A 16,516-nucleotide genomic window follows, 5' to 3' on the forward strand; every position below is an offset into this window, starting at 1 on the left:
TTCTCATCTCTTCCCTCATCCTGGAGACCCTCAAACACCACCACAGGTTTGGATCCCTGCAGTGCTCCTCCTGCCTAGAGCATCATTCCAAGCCTTGGAGCTGGGCTCCATGGCTGCTTTTGATGCCAAAGATGCATTTATCCCAATTTATCCCAGGATCATGGGATAAGTTTGGGTTGGAATGTGATGATCACCTAAGCTCCATGGGCAGGGACACAACTGCACCCACCCAGGCACCAAATGCAGCTGCATTTTTATTTTATCCCAGCTGCAGCAGCCTCATTCCACCCCTCCAGCACCATTTCCCTCCTCATCCCCCACAAGGTTTCCTTACCTTGAGCTCCTTGGCAGGGCCCATGCTGAGCAGCAGATGTGGCTTCTCCCAGGCACTGTCATCACTTCCCTGCTGTTCCCTGCAATTCCCTATAAATTATCCCTCTCCTTTTGCAGGGGATCACCCACAGCTCATGGCTCAGAGGCCTGGCAGCATCCACCCCCACCATCATGGCATTCCCACCAGCTTTATGCCCAGACCTGCTTCTCACCCAATTTACATCTGCATTGATTTTCCTCCTCATTTATTAACCCTCCTCAGCTGCATGCCACCAAACCAAAGGATAAATCCCCTTTTTTCTCACTCCCCTCTGCCACAGCAATGCTCTCCAAGCAGTGATCTCAGGGCTGCTTCACCCAGCCCTTGCCAGGGATTTCTCTGAGTTTACAATCCAAGCTGGGAGAAAGGGATGGCCAGAAGGAAAACTGCAAGCTGAAACTGCATGCATCAGTGCACCTCCAAGAGAAATCATTCCAGACACCAGCAGTTGCACAGGATCAGGAATTCTCTTTATTAGCAACAGTACCAGATAATTAAGCTCTCCCTCCAGAGGAATTTGGGCTGTAACAAGGAGAGGAGGAGCAGAGATGCAAAGCAGTAAAAAACCAAGCCAAATCTCATCATTCCTTGCACTGGGGGGAAAATGCACAGGGTGAAGAGAGGCTCACTGAAGGCCACAAAGGGAATTTTTGGTTGCCAGCACCAGGCTGGGTTGGGCTTTTTGACCAACTGCTGCATTATTCCAGCACCAGGGAGGGGATGGGAGCTCTGCACCCCAACCACAGCCCTTGGGTGGGTCAAGGCAGTCCCTGGAGGCCAAAGGGCTCCAAACCCACCAAAGGGACAGGATTAGGAGCTCACACATTCCACAAACTGCACACCCCACACATTTCCCACTTTGAAATAAAAATCAGCCATTGAGCAAAACTCTGTGTGTGTGTGCATTGCCAAGGGGCCCAAACCAAACACTGCTTTAGGGAAGGATTTGGGTACAAACCCAGTGTCCAGCACACCCACATGGCACCCTGGGGCATGGATCCTGTGTTCTCCCCACATCCAGCAGCTCCACCACTCTGTGGGCAAGCAGGAGGTGCTGAGAGAGCATCCAGCAATGGAGCTTTGCTCCTAACCCAGCCTTAAAGGAATTCCACAGGCAGCATCTCTGAGCATCACTGCACTGCCAAGCTCTGCCTTTACACCCTTGCTGATCACTTCACCTCTTGCAGAGCATAAATCCAGCCAATTGGAGAAAATAAATACAATAATCAGATTTAGTCCAGGCTGTGCTGGCATATGGGAGTTTAAATGACTTTAAAAGCCAGTTGTCTTTGGCTGGGCCATATTTTTGGGTGTCACAGTAGCTCACCCCTCTGAAAACATCTGGAGGCCATATGGTGCCTGTCTACATGAATTAAGCAGATTTCTAGTGTGAACCTCACATCAGGGCCTCTCTCATAGCTCTTCCTGGTTCTCACAGAGAGCACAGACTGAAGACACCCTAAAAAACTCAGGTTAGGCTCACTCAGCATTTCACTTGCCTTGGGGGTCACACCAGAGTCACAGCAGGAAAAATGTTGCTCTCAGCTTGCCCAGGGAATAGTCCCCAACACTAGTGGCATCATGCTAGGAGGTAGATGATCCCTCAGTTCAATTTTATGTGGAAAAATTAAAGCAAGAAAAATTCCAAGTGGAGCATTTTCCCTTACATACATATATAAATTTTTTTGTGTGCAATGATTGTATGAAATCTGTGCAAAACTGTGCCCCAATCCCTGGGGCAGCTGCTACTCCTTCCCTAAGTTGTGAGCAGGTGCTCCAGGGCTCAAATCCCTTTTAGTTCAACACCACCATCACAGCTGAGTGAGGGGTGAACCCTCCCTAAGACCACCCAACCCCTGAAGGGCTGAACAGTGCAGCACCAAAACCCAAGGTGCCCCCAAAAGCCCTGGGTTCAGTTTAAAACCACTGGCACACGGGTAAGGGATGGTGTCCCTGTGTCCCTGGTGCTTCCCTGAGCTCCCTGGGGAGATGAGGCTGCTTTGGTCCCTGCTCCATTAAACTGGGGAGTGACAAAGTCTGCCAGAACCTTCCCAAGCACAGGAGATGCCCCTTCCCAGAAGGGAGATTTTCCTTCTGCATCCCCCCTGGATGCAGCTACCCCCTGCCCAGACAGGCAGGCTGCCCCCAAACCCTAAATCCCCAACAGCAGCACCACAAACTGAGGGTATCCTCCTCCTCCTCAGCTGCCCCCTCTACACAAGGTGCACCACAAAAACAGCACAGGCAGAGCCCAGAGCCAGCCCCAGCACCAGGTAAAAGGACATCACCACCCCTGCTGCCTCAGCCAGCTCTTTGGGCACGATTTTGGGGCCGTAGACCATGACCAGAGTGCCCAGGTAGCCATTGCTGAGCCCCAGCAGGGCTGTGAACACCACGGGGTAGATGTCCCTGTCGAACAGCACGGTCCGGATGTGAGCCCGGGGCTGGTAGTTGCTGAGGATGAAGAGAGGGAGGAAGATGGTTCTGAGGAGGACAAGGGCAGGCAGCAGTTTGCTCTTGGGGCCTGGCACCTGGATCCAGGCAGTGACCTGCCTCCCACACCAGTCAGCAAAGTTGTACAGGAGGAAACAGGTGAGTGGGGTGAAGTACTTGGTGCTCCACGGGCTCCCCGAGGCTTTGCTGACAGACTCGATGTTGGAGGAGAGGGAAGGGAAGATGATGATGGAGATGAAGAAGACATAGAAGAGGCAGAAGCCGAGGAGGGCAGTCTTCTGCAGGATGGGGCGGAGTGGGGGGATGCCAGCACTCCTTGTGAGGAAGGAGGAGGAGCTGACGGGGCCTCCTGGCTCTGCCTGGTCCTCCACGGAGCTGTCAGGGGGCACAGTGACCAGAGAGGGGCTCTCCTTCTGGCTGCTCAGGTAATACCTGCAGAGAGACACAGGGGAGCATGGGGGAATGCAACTGAGCTTTGGAGAGAAGCTGGAGACACAGGGATGCCTGCTGGACCAGCAACTCCACTGTCACTGTCATGTTTTCTGAAAAATCCCCTCAGCAGGATTTCTTCACCTGGGAAGATGAGAAGCCTCAGCTTCTCCTGTGTTTTCTGTTCTGGAATGTGGTCTGGAGATTGTTTAGCCAAACATGTGAATTGTTTGGCTAAACAATCTCCAGATTGTTTTTACTTAATGACCAATCACCATCATTTTACTTAATGACCAATCACCATCAGCTGTGTCAGACTCTGAGAAGTCAGTCATGAGTTTTCTATTATTCATTCTTGCTAAGCCTTCTGTCTGTATCTTTTCTCTCTTTCTTTAGATAGTATTCTTTAATATAAGGATATAAAATAATAAATCAGATTTCTGAGAACATGGAGTCAGATTCCTCATCTCTCACCTCATGCTGGGGATCCTCACAAACACCACACTCCACCACACCTGCAGCTGCCCCCTCATAAAGAGAGGTGACCCTTGCACACCCACCATCCCCTCTCTGCACCCTCAGTGTTCACAGGGGGGACCCTACTGCATGCAGGCCCTTGGGGGCTACAAGCACCAACCACACCAGTGGGTCACACACACCAAGTGGCAGACAGGATATGGGGACACTCCTGGCTGGCTGCCTCTGGGTGAGGGCTCTCTGCTGACTCCACACATTTTGGGAGAGGCAGCACTGGGGGGCCCTGGGAAAGCTTGGCAGAAACTCAGCACTTGGCTGAAACTCAGTTTCAGCCTGTGGTTTTGGTGAAAGGGGAAGCACGGCTGGCGGCGGTGACAGGACAGGGACCAGCAGGGCGAGTGTCCCGTGGATCCCCAGCAATGCCACTGCCATCCCTCTGTGGCATGGCCCTGGCAGGCTGGCACCCACCTGGAGTACTCCAGCCTGGGCAGCAGCAGGTACACCACGATGCAGAGGACGATGAAGATGTCAGCAGTGAGGAAATAGGCCAGGGCGCTGTCGGTGACGTCGGCCGCCGCTGCCAGGTCTATCACAGAGGCCACGGCGCTGATGGTGCCACCCATGGCCTGGCCTGGGTGTGCCAACAGAGGTGGGCACAGTGAGGGACACACAGCAAGAGGGGCAGCCCAGAAACTGCTCTTCTGACATGCACAGGTCCCCAGGGAGCAGGGCCCCACACCCGGCTGCACAAACAAACTCCTCTCCATCTCCACAGCCCAGGTGCCATCCTGCACCCCTTCCAACCAGCACAGCACACACAGGGCTCAGGGCTTGCAGCTCCCCAGTCCCTCAGAAAAAGTCCAAACCTTTCCCAAAGCCTAAACTTGGCTTCCCACTAGCATAATCAGCCTCCCTTCTGCACTCCCCCAGATGGGGATTCAAGGCACCAGAGGCAGGAATGCCATCTCAGGGATGTGGTGCTTTCCTTCTAGGAGATAAACTCATTAAAAACACTCCTGTCTCGGCCCCAGGAAAAATTTCACCATCCTGATTTTGCTCCCCCCCCCCTTCTCCTCTTGGTTTGTCAAGCATTCCACAGCACATTTATAATGTTATCAATGCTCCAGGGAGCTCATCACTCACAGCTCCCAAGCTGCCCCTCATCACTCATGGAAATGCTGATCAGAAAGGAGCAGACAAGGCAAAGCTGCTAGAAATGACAGGGCAGGGAGATGTCATCTCCTTCCCTCCTTTCTCCCTGCACCCAGCAACACTCCAGGGTCACTTTATGGCTGTTGACAGAAACCAAAGCTCATGTGACCGAGCAAGTTTCTCCTTCAGCAACTTCCCTTTATCATTAGGACAAAGTTAAGCTTCTAAAACAAACCCCCACATGACAAAAGCCCCAGAGAGAAAACCACAGAGCCGAGCAGGGAAAGTCCAAGAGCACGATCCCACTGGGATCAGCCAACCTGAGAGCAGAGCCTGCAGGTTCCTCATGGGGAAGCAGCTGCTGAGGCCGAAGATGCTGCTGGAGAAGACAGTGGAGGCACTGCTGACCACAGCCACGCAGCCCACAGTGAGGGTGAAGAAAGGTGTGGTCCAGGTGGAGGTGTCCACCTTGACCAGCACTGTGATCACCAGGAACACAGCCAGCATGACAAAGAGGGACGACAGGATCCGGACACTGGCAGCAACCCTGGGCAGCACAAGGGGAAGGAGTCACTGCTGTGCTTCAAACCACAACCTGAAGGTTCAACATGGGACAGGGGCAACTCCTGTGCTGGCAGAAAGGGTAAGGAAAATAAAGAGAGGTGGGAGGAGATGAGGAAGCAGCGAGGCAGGAGCTGGAATCTGGAGATTAGCCATGCAAAGCCACGCCTGCAAGCATGCAGGAGTTTGATGTGGGATAAGGAAGGGTACAAATGAAGGCAGGAGGCTGCTTGAGGTTTAAACCAAGCTTGCAACAGGGGGCAGCTGATCTATTTCTTATCCCAGTTCAAGGGCTGGTAAGGCCAGGGCAAGGTGCTGCTCTTACCTGGATGAGCCTGGCTTTTGTCAACCCTGATGATAATAAAGGTATTTTTAAAAGGCAAAACTTTTTGTTTCCAAACAATTAACCAAGGAATTAATTAGGAATTTATTTACTCAAGCCAACTGCAGGCATGTGTGGAGCAAGGTGTTTCTCCCACTTCATCTCAGCTGGCTGCAACCCAGGCAGGGGCAAGGAGGGGAATTTTGGCTGCACAGGGAGGCTGAGCTCAGGATGCCCCGTGGTTTCCCCCTGAGCTGGGAAGCTGGAAAAAAAGACAGGAGCAAAGCCAGGGAGAAATGTGGCTTGGATACTTGGGATCAGAGCAACACTTACTTGTTGACAAGCAAGAAGTTTCCAATCAGGCACAGCACTGAGGGTATGGTGGAGGCAATGGAGATGTAACTCTCAAAATAGTCCTGCCAGGAAAAAACAAAATCCAAATAAAGTAAAAAACGTTGCAGGGGGAACAAAGACATGAATTTCAGGTCTTGAATATGAAACAACAGGGAGTTATGGTGTAGGTGTCCACCTTGTTGTGTTGTAGCCCATGCTGCAAATTGCTCAGGGCAATGGGAATTCTGGGATTTGCCCCTCCCATAGCCCTGGGCTGTTTCAGGAAATCAGGGACATAAATACAGAAGGAAAAAAGAACCAGTGAAAGAAACAGCTGCCATGGTGCTGTGCACCATCAAAGTGTGTCTGCTCCCTCTCCTCTCCCCTGGAGGGGCTTGATCCCATTTTTTTGCTGCAGGAATCTCAGCCACAGGTAGGATGATGCACACAAATGGGAGGATGACCTACATGTCCACCCCTATCACACCAGGTTTTGATTTTCTGCACTGATCCAGCTGCAGAGATGGGGTCTCATCACATCCAACCAGGAGAAGGCACTTGGCAGGTTTTCTCTGCACAGTGCATTATTTTTTACAGCTTGGCATCATTTTTAATCAGTTTACAAGCACGTTCATCTCCTCTTCCCTATCAGGGGCTTCACTGGAAGCAACAGGAAATCCAATAATCATTCCTAGAGGGTCCAGATAGGCAGAGACTTAAATCTCTGTGCTTATGGCATCAGCTCAGCCAAGCAGGAGGCCCAAAGCTCTGTGGCCACATGATGAAGCAGGAGAAAAGACAAAGCAAAACACAAAGCTGGCTGCTAAAAGTGCAGCTTATTTACCCACCTACTTAAAGCTCCAAACCATCCTGGGGATACTCAGTAAACTTGCTTAAAAAGTTAATTTGCTTCTGCTTCTGGGGAGGAAAAATGACTTTCTAATGCTTTGCACCAAGCAGAAGTGTACTCAAAGTAGATCCCAGGGAAATATTCATTCATTCCCAGCAAATGGGCTCACAGGAGCAGCGAGGAGAGAATTGGGCAAGGACTTAAGAGTCCCTGCATCACATTTTTAATGCAGCAGCACAATGGTGGGTGGCAAATTTAATCCATGCCTGGACCAGTGGAAAAGATGAGGTTCCATACTCCTCTCTCCTGCTTGCTAGGTTTTAATCCATCTGTAATGGCAACTCTTGTCCCTCCTTGGGTTTTCCCACCCTTCAGAGATATGCTTTCATTTTTGGCACTGCAGGACACACCCAGCTCTTCTCCCTTTCTGCTGAGCCCTTAAAATAAACCCCAAAGCAAACCTGGCATTTTCCTCCCACATCCAGCTCTGATGGGGCAAAGTGTCATCCCTCAGCCACAGAGCTCAGGCACATAAAGGAAGTGTTTAACTCCACATTAACTTCAAACATGCTGCCACCATGCCTTAAAATCCCCAAACCAGAACAAAGCATTGTGGTGGCAAACCCAGCACAAGATGCTTTTGCAAAGGAGTTTCTGTTCTGCTCCTGCCAGGCTGGAAAAGGAATCCAGGTGTGTGAAGGTGTGTGAAGGTGCTGGAGTGTTGCTGAGCACGGGGAATGAGATCAGGAGCAGGGGACAGGCTGGAGGCAGGAGGTGGCTGTGACTCAGAGGAGCATCCTTCCAGAGGGCAGCTCTGTGTGCAGGTAACCCCCCCTGCAGCAGCAGCAGGGCACAAACTGGGCTGCCTGCTCTGATGCTGATCACACCCCACTGCCACAGAACAGCTTTGCCCTGGAGAGAGGAAAAGGCATCACTCCACAGCTACACAGGAAGAGCAGAAGCACCTTCTCAGCAAAGAGATGGCTGATCCAGCCAGGAGCACAGCTGTGCAAGCAAACACCTACTTCAACACACTTGACTTAAACCCAGCTATTCTCAAGAGGATCAGCATGATGTAGAGGCAGTGAGGAACATGTGGGATGCAGGGAATATGAGCGAACACTGTGCCATGTGGTGACAAAGCACCTTTCACCCCTCTCTGAGCACCCTCACAGGCACAGACACAGGGAATTTGGGTCTTCAGGCAGTGCAGGAGCTTGGGCACCTCAGCTTGATTCTGTTTCTTGCTTTACAGCAGCACACCTGTAGCATCCTGGTCTAAGCATTACCTCTCCATCAAAAAAGCAGCTGACACTTAACAATGAAAATTAAAAGAGCTGTGGGTGTACTGGAGTGAGAAATTGGAGGGGGAACATGGGCATCACACGTGGCCCTGTGTTTATATAAAAACAAAAAGTGCCCAAACCACCTGAACAAGCTCTGCCGCGAGAGGAGGACATGACACAGCCTCAGTGCTCCAAAACTTTTTCCACAAAGCCACAAAGAAACAAACCCACAGCTTAGACAGGGAGGCACAGGGAAATAATATTGCTGTGGCAGGAAGAGCAAGAGAGAGCAGCCTTTCTGGGGACAGAAAGGGGCCATTAACCTGCCACCCCAGGGCTGCCTCATCCATCAGCCCATGACAAGCTCCTTGCTCCAGATGCCAAAGCCAGATGTTGATCACTGCAAGGAGATACTCATGGCACACCTGCCAGGTCATGAAGGACACAAAAAAAGACCACCACAAAGACACCTTGCACTGTAGAAATTGCCCTGTGAAAGGTTAAGCCCTATTTTTTTTAGATTCACCTTAGCAGTCCAAATACAGGTAAAAGGCAGACCACAAAATTATTTGAAGCATCTTCCCTGTGGCTATTTGTAAATAAATACCAAATAAACTTTTCCCTCTGGGGCAGTGGAAACCTTTCCTTGCAGCAGGGGAGACCCTAGAGGATGTTCACTTACCTTCTGGGGAAGTGGAGGAGGAAAATGAGCCTGTTAGGAAAGAGAAGAGGTGATGTTTTCTGCCTCCAAAGCAGCACTCACCCGCAGGTCTGAGGCCGCCTGCCCTGCCGGGCTGGGCTCATCCGAGCAGTTCTGCAGCTTGTACCTCCAGTAGTGTTTGGCCGTGATGAAGAAATTCCAGGGCAGGAGGGACCCGATGCCCAGGAGGAAAAATATCAGGTAGGCCCCGTGCCAGCGGTCCCTGGGCTTCTGCAGGCTGTACCCGCTCCCTACAGCGTCCTCCAGCAGGGGCTCCTGGTCCGGCAGAGAGCTGCCGGCTGCTGGGAACATCGTGCTGGCCCGCTGGGAAAAACAACAGGGACATTGTCACAGCAGGGCTGCTCACAAGCTGTGCCTCCAGTCCCCTGTGGCCCCAGGAAATCACAGAATCATGGAGCGGTTTGGGTTGGAAGGGACCTCCAAGCCCATCTCACTGCAGCCCGGGGGGCTCAAAGTCCTGGCCAGGGACACTTAAGGAGTCATTCCAACCTCCCCATACATGGCCAGGGACACCTTCCACTATCCCAGGCTGCTCCAAGCCCTGCCCAACTCAACCCTAGGCACTGCCAAGGATCCAAGAGCAGCCACAGCTTCTCTGGGGACCCTGTGCTGAGGCCCTTCCACTATCCCAGGCTGCTCCAAGCCCTGTCCAACTCAGCTTTGGACACTCCCAGGGATCCAGGGCAGCCACAGCTCCTCTGGGCACCCTGTGCCAGGGCCTCAGCAGCCAAACACTGGAGGAGCGAGCCAGGTATGGGAAGGAATGGGGAAAGGGACCGAGACTCCGCAAATACCACCCATAATTAATAATTAACCCATCCCCTTGGACTTGCAGGAGTAAGAAATCTCGCTTAGCTCATGCCACGCTCCAAAAAACACTGAACAGCAGTTGGCAAACCCACAGCGCCGTCGGGCTCTGGAGAGCAAGGTGCAAACTCGTAGTAACGCGGCCGAGCTGTCGGAAACCACTTGTAAACCACTCGTAAACTACTCCAGCAGCAACCCAGCGCGACGTCAGCCGGCTGTGACAAATGACTCACAGAGACACACGGCATCATCACCAGGCGCAGGAAAAACACCTGAAAACGCCGCACGAGCCGGCCCGGGGCACCGGCACCCTCAGAGCCTCCCACCCCGGGGCCGGGCCCCTCAGAGCCCACCGCGGGTAGGGAGAGAGCCCGGGGGGAGGAGGCGGAAATGCCGGAAATCGCGGATTTTGCGAACAAACGGGGAATTTCGGCAGCGGGGAGCACTGGCTGCCTGCCGCCCTCCCCGCAGCCTCCCGCTCTACCCACGCGTACCCGCCCGACCCGGATACCGCGGCACTTACGGGGGTCCCGCCCGGCCCGGCCGCCTCCGCCGCCTCAGGGCTCTGGCCCCGCCCCGCCCCGCCTTTGAAGGGAAGGCCACGCCCCCGCAGTGATTGGCCACGCCCCTGTAGGGCTTGGTCACGCCCCGCAGGAAAAGGGCGTGAGGCACGGGATGGCCACGCCCCCTCGTTATTGACCACGCCCCTATATGGCTTGGCCACGCCCCGCGGGAAAAGGGCGGGCGGTGCGGGCTGGCCACGCCCCTTAGTGTTGGCCACGCCCCCTCCGTCCCAAATACCTGTAATAAAATAGTTATAAAAATAGCAATGCAATTAAAGTAATAATAATTTGGATAATTTGGATTTAGGATAATATGAGATAATTAAAACAAAGAGTTACGGACATCCAGGTACATTTTCTGGGCAAAATAAGCCCGAAAAAGGACCCACGTTAACAGAGGATTAACCCTTAAAAGCAACAGCCTGTTGCATATTCATACACCTCATCCATGATGCATAAATTCCATTCAAACCCAGGATTCTGGCTGGGCAGTGTCAGCTTCTTCCTCTGAATCCTGACTGAGTCTTCAGGGCTGATCGAGGCAGTAAGAAGTTTGTTTAATGGATATGATAATGATAATGATAATGGAGCAATAAATTCTCTTTCTCTGAAAGATTTGGGTGTCCTGCGGCTGCTATCTTAGTGGGAGTACCTCATTGCTCTCTTTTAAGAAAAGTATCTCACATAGCATAGTTTCTATTTTAACATTTTGTTATAACCCAAAACTATATTTAACACAGTACTTAAGAGAATGAATACAGCCTAACTTTCTAACACAACACATACAATATTCATTTGAATATTTGCAAAAAGCCAGTCAGAAAATGGATGACCATCCATAGATGTGGGCCCTTGGGAAGATGGTTTGGTGCAAAAAGTGCCCAGAGAAAGCAGCGTGGGAGGAGAAGGTTAAAGGAATTCAGATGTAAGGAAAGAGACAATTAGGAATGGCTTTAAACTGACAAGAGGACAGGTTTATATGGGATATTTGGAAGAAATTCTTCCCTGGGAGGGTGGGGAGGCCCTGGCACAAGGTGCCCAGAGAAGCTGTGGCTGCTCCATCCCTGGAAATGTTCCAGGCCAGCTTGGACCAACCTGTTCTGATGTCCCATGGCAGGGTGTGGAACAGGACTGTCTGTAACATCCTTGACAAAGCAAACCACCCTGGCAAGGTGGGCATTTTCCTGTGGCTACCTTATTATCACTGTGCTGGCAGGGCAGCAATTTCATCCCCATTTTTCCTCCCTACTTGCAGAATTCCCACTCCTGGCCAGAGCACGGACAATGTTGCCATCTCCTGGTGGCAATGAGCTGGGTGAGGTGAATGGCCCAGGCAGGGACAGAGCACTCCTGCAACCTCCCTGCAAACCCTTCTGGCTTCCCTCCCTTGCTGGGGCTTCCTCAAGACAAAAATTCTCTCACCCCCAGCCAGTCTGGATGGTCAGTTTGCACATCTTTGCTGTTTGTTTTAATGCATGGAACTACTTGAAATGCAGACATTAGTTCAAATCACATATTGCTTCTAGTACAAAAATGAGAATGTTTATTGTGCCATTAATGTGAAACGTGCAATATGTGAACTGTGGGCATGTCGTGGACTAATTTTTATTTGTTGCAACCTCAAACAGGTAAGGTTTTGACCAGGTATGTCACCTCAGAATGTGAGCAAAAGCCATGAAGTGAAATCTTAATCATATCCTAAATCTCATCTTTACTTTCCTCCTGGAACCTCCCCGCAAACCCTTCTGGCTCCATTCCCTTACTGGGACTTTACCAAAATAAAAGTTCTCCCACCCCCAGCCAGTGTGGATGGTCAGTTTGCACATCTTTGCTGTCTGTTTTGGTGCATGGAACTACTCAAAATGCAGACATTAGTTCAAATCACATATTGCTTCTAGTACAAAAATGAAAATCTTTATGGTGCCATTAATACGAAACGTGCAATCTTTGAACTGTAGGCATGTCATGGACTAATTTTTATTTGTTGCAACCTCAAGCAGGTAAGGTTTTGACCAGGTATGTCACTGTCACTGTTATTTTTTCTGGAAAAATCCTCTTGCCCAGGATTTTCTCCTGGGAAGCTGAGAAGCCTCAGAGAAAAAGGAAAACAATAATTATCTCATTTGCTTCTCCTGTGTTTTGCTGCTTTGGAATGTGGTTGGAGATTGTTTATCCAACATGAGAATTGTTTTGACTTAATGACCAATCACCATCAGGCTGTGTCAGGACTCTGGAAAGTTTCCATTATCATTCTTATTAAACCTTCTGTCTGTATCCTTTCTCTATTCTTTAGTATAGTTTTAATATAACATTAATATAATATAATATAATATAATATAATATAATATAATATAATATAATATAAATCAGCCCTCTAAGAAAACAGAGTCAGATTCTCAATTCCTCCTTCGTCCTGGGGACCCCTGCAAATATATCACCTCAGAATCTGGGCAAAAGCCATGAAGTGAAATCTTAATAATATCCAAAATCTCATCTTTACTGTTCTCCTGGCTGGGCTGTGGGGTGGCCTGAGCAGAGTTTCCACCTGTCAGAGTCTCCTGTCACCATCCAGGGGTGACTTCATGGTCCATCTCAGATGGGGAAACAGCAGGAATCCCCAGGAAAGGGGGGAAGCCAGGTGGAGGATAGGGATAACCTAACCCTAACCTGCAGCTGCAGCTCCATGCTCCATTCCAGAATTAGGAGTCTCCTTGAGCCAGGTCTCATAAGCTCTTGGAGATCTATTTCACACCCAAGATAGCTCAGCTACCTTTGGAGGCATAAAATCAGCAGGATGGCTTCTGTGGCAGTGTTGGAAACAAAAAGGTTTTAATAAAAGGCAAAATAACAAACAGAGAAAAACTGAGCCAGGTGCAGGAGGTTCTTGCTCTTGGTAAAACACCTCATAAAAGTGATTGGTTTCTTTGTTCTCTTCTTTTTCTAGTGAATTTCCCAGGTGGGATCTTTTGGCTCCTGTCCAATTGGTCTCCTTAAGTTTGAGGTGAAGCCCCCCAGGTCCTATGAGGTGGCTTTTTACCTGATTGAGGAGAGAAACTTCTGGGCTTATTTCCTTTTTAAGGGGACAAAGGAGAGTTTTGTCACTCCTCAGCAGGGGGCACATTCCTACACATTTCCCCCATCCCAAATTATCCCCCCAATCCTGGAAGAGGCATTGCTTTCTGTAGGATATCCCTCAGGGGTGGCAATGAACTGCTGAGAGTGTGGCTTAGCCCAGGAGCCACAGCTGTAGCCCTCACCTCCTGCCTGGGAAGCACCCAAAACCAACCATCCATCAATCTCCAGCTCATTTCCAGCAGGGACCCCCTCAGCAACCCCCTCCTGCTGCCATGCCTGTGGCACTGGAGCCTAAAGCAGGCTGGAGGGATGTGGCAGTCACGTTTTCTGGGAAAATCCCTTCGCTAGGATTCTTCTCCTGGGAAGATGAGATGCCTCAGAGAAAAAGGAAAACAATATTATCTGATTGCTTCTCCTGTGTTTTACTGCTTTGGAATGTGGTTGGAGAGTTTATCCAACTGGTGATTGTTTGATTGTTTTCATGTGAGTTGTTTTGACTCATTGACCAATCAGGGCCAGGCAGTGCCAAGGCTTTGGAAAGAGTCAGGAGTTTTCATTATTATCTTTTTAGCCTTCTGTAAGTATCCTTTCTGTATTCTTTAGTATAGTATTCTTTTATATAGTATAGTATCTTAAAATAATAAATTAGCCTTCTGAGAACATGGAGTCAGATTCATCGTTCCTTCCTTTGTCTGGGAACCCTGCAAATACAACACCACAGCTTCTCCACGGCTTCCCAGGATTTTTCTGGGAAAGTCTGTGCCTGCTCTCTGATGCTGCAATGGCCTGCCTGGAGGAGAACCACCAACAGCATGTGTCACTGTCATATTTTCTGAAAAATCCCTTCACCAGGATTTTTCTCCTGGGAAGCTGAGAAGCCTCTGAGAAGAATGAAAACAGTATTACCTCATTTGCTTCTCCTGTTTTGCTGCATTGGAATGTGGTTGAAGTTTGTTTATCCAAGAGATGATTGTTTAATTAGTTTCATGTGAATTGTTTTGACTTAATGGCCAATCAGGGTCAGGCTGTGTCAAGGCTCTGGAAAGAGTCAGGAGTTTTCATTATTATCTTTTTAGCCTTCTGTAAGTATCCTTTCTGTATTCTTTAGTACAGTTTTAGTATAGCATTTTTTAATATAATATAATATAATATAATATAATATAATATAATATAATATAATATAATATAATAATAAATTAGCCTTCTGAGAACATGGAGTCAGATTCATCGTTCCTTCCTTTGTCTGGGAACCCTGCAAATACAACACCACAGCTTCTCCACAGCTTCCCAGGATTTTTCTGGGAAAGTCTGTGCCTGCTCTCTGATGCCACAATGGCCTGCCTGGAGGAGAACCACCAACAGCATGTGTCACTGTCATGTTTTCTGAAAAATCCCTTCACCAGGATTTCTTCTCCTGGGAAGCTGAGAAGCCTCAGAGAAAAATGAAAACAATATTATCTGATTGCTGCTCCTGTGTTTTGCTGCTTTGGGATGTGGTTGAAGTTTGTTTATCCAACAGATGATTGTTTCATTGGTTTCATGTGAATTGTTTTGACTTAATGGCCAATCAGGGTCAGGCTGTGTCAAGGCTCTGGAAAGAGTCAGGAGTTTTCATTATTATCTTTTTAGCCTTCTGTAAGTATCCTTTCTGTATTCTTTAGTACAGTTTTAGTATAGCATTTTTTAATATAATATAATATAATATCATAAAATAATAAATTAGCCTTCTGAGAACATGGAGTCAGATTCATCGTTCCTTCCTTTGTCTGGGAACCCTGCAAATACAACACCACAGCTTCTCCACGGCTTCCCAGGATTTTTCTGGGAAAGTCTGTGCCTGCTCTCTGATGCCACAATGGTGCTTTCACCAATGGCCTGCCTGGAGGAGAACCACCAACAGCATGTGTCACTGTCATGTTTTCTGAAAAATCCCTTCACCAGGATTTTTCTCCTGGGAAGCTGAGAAGCCTCTGAGAAAAATGAAAACAATATTATCTGATTGCTTCTCCTGTGTTTTGCTGCTTTGGAATATGGTCTGGAGATTGTTTATCCAACAGGTGATTGTTTCATTGTTTTCATGTGAGTTGTTTTGACTTAATGACCAATTGGGGCTGAGCTGTGTCAGACTCTGGAAAGAGTCATGAGATTCACGACTTCTTTTAGCCTTCTGTCTGTATCCTTTCTGTATTCTTCAGTATAGCATTCTTTAATACAATATAGTATCATAAAATAATAAATTAGCTTTCTGAGAACATAGAGTCAGATGCATCATTCCTTCCTTCATCTGGGAACCTCACAAATACAAGAGAGGGATCTCACAGGGATCCCCAATCCCTGCAGAGGCCAAACACAGCAGGGATGGTGAGTGATGAACAGCAGAGTGGCAAGCAGATTAAGCAGATTGTTTCTTTTTTTTTAATTTTTTTTTTATTAGACTAGGAAATATAATTTATTGCATAAAAATTAATTTGTTACAATAGGAATGCTAAACTTTATTTACAGTTCTTTAGTTTACAGAATAAACAGATGAGGGTTTAGAGGATGCCGCCGGGCCCATCCCCTGGACATATAAATATGGAAACACATTTTGGGGCAAGAGATGGACACTGCCAGACCACGGGGCTGCCTTGGCCAGAATGCCTCGCTGGAGAAACCCCTGGGAGGTGTGGAGGAGCTGGCACCCATGGGAAATGGAGGCAAACCCTGCATCCCCCCCTGCCCTGCCCTGCTCCTGTTGCAGGTTCCCTGGTCAGAAAAACGGGGAGCAGCTCCCCAAAGATGCACTTCAGCCAAGCCAGGTGGCTGCTGCCTGCCCAAAGGAAGGGGAACAGAGATGGAGGGGGATGGAGAGAGGCACCTGTGGGCAGGATGGACAGACAGACACACGCACATCCCAGCACAGTGATCTGTAAAGCAGAGAATGGGAGTGAGAGAGATTCCGAGGGGACCTGAAAGAGCTTCTCATCCCTCAGAGAGCCCCATGGAACTGAGACAGGGGCCCTCGAGACCACGGGCAGCTGGATTGATCCACTGAGTGTTTATTGCTCTCCAAATTTGCTTTTTCTTCCTTAGCCCAGAGGGTCTCAGAATTGGTCAAATGCAACCCAAAGGAT

The 16,516-nt window shown here is 49.3% G+C and overlaps 1 protein-coding gene across 1 annotated transcript; it reads right to left on the minus strand.

Moving 5' to 3' along the window:
* Positions 1 to 821: 821 nt before the first annotated feature.
* Positions 822 to 10,359, minus strand: SLC29A3 (solute carrier family 29 member 3). The gene is made up of 6 exons (XM_071438462.1): positions 10,289 to 10,359; positions 9,001 to 9,261; positions 6,102 to 6,184; positions 5,206 to 5,432; positions 4,202 to 4,364; positions 822 to 3,259 (listed from the first exon to the last, which is right to left on the minus strand). The coding sequence occupies exons 2-6, from the start codon at positions 9,247 to 9,249 to the stop codon at positions 2,587 to 2,589; spliced, it is 1,395 nt and encodes a 464-aa protein (XP_071294563.1). The 5' UTR covers positions 9,250 to 9,261; positions 10,289 to 10,359; the 3' UTR covers positions 822 to 2,586.
* Between the last annotated feature and the right edge of the window lie 6,157 nt (positions 10,360 to 16,516).

Source organism: Agelaius tricolor, unplaced genomic scaffold, assembly GCF_023055355.1.
Source record: "Agelaius tricolor isolate 1412-34295 unplaced genomic scaffold, bAgeTri1.0.p SCAF_13, whole genome shotgun sequence".
Lineage (NCBI taxonomy): Eukaryota > Metazoa > Chordata > Aves > Passeriformes > Icteridae > Agelaius > Agelaius tricolor.

Excerpts from the sequence above, each read along its gene's own strand:
- SLC29A3 (XM_071438462.1), bottom strand. The coding sequence starts at position 9,249 with ATGTTCCCAGCAGCCGGCAGCTCTCTGCCGGACCAGGAGCCCCTGCTG. Across the intron at positions 6,185-9,000 it reads AGGCGGCCTCAGACCTGCGG|GACTATTTTGAGAGTTACAT; the intron begins GTGAGTGCTGCT and ends TTTTCCTGGCAG. Across the intron at positions 4,365-5,205 it reads CCTGCAGGCTCTGCTCTCAG|GCCAGGCCATGGGTGGCACC; the intron begins GTTGGCTGATCC and ends TGGCACACCCAG.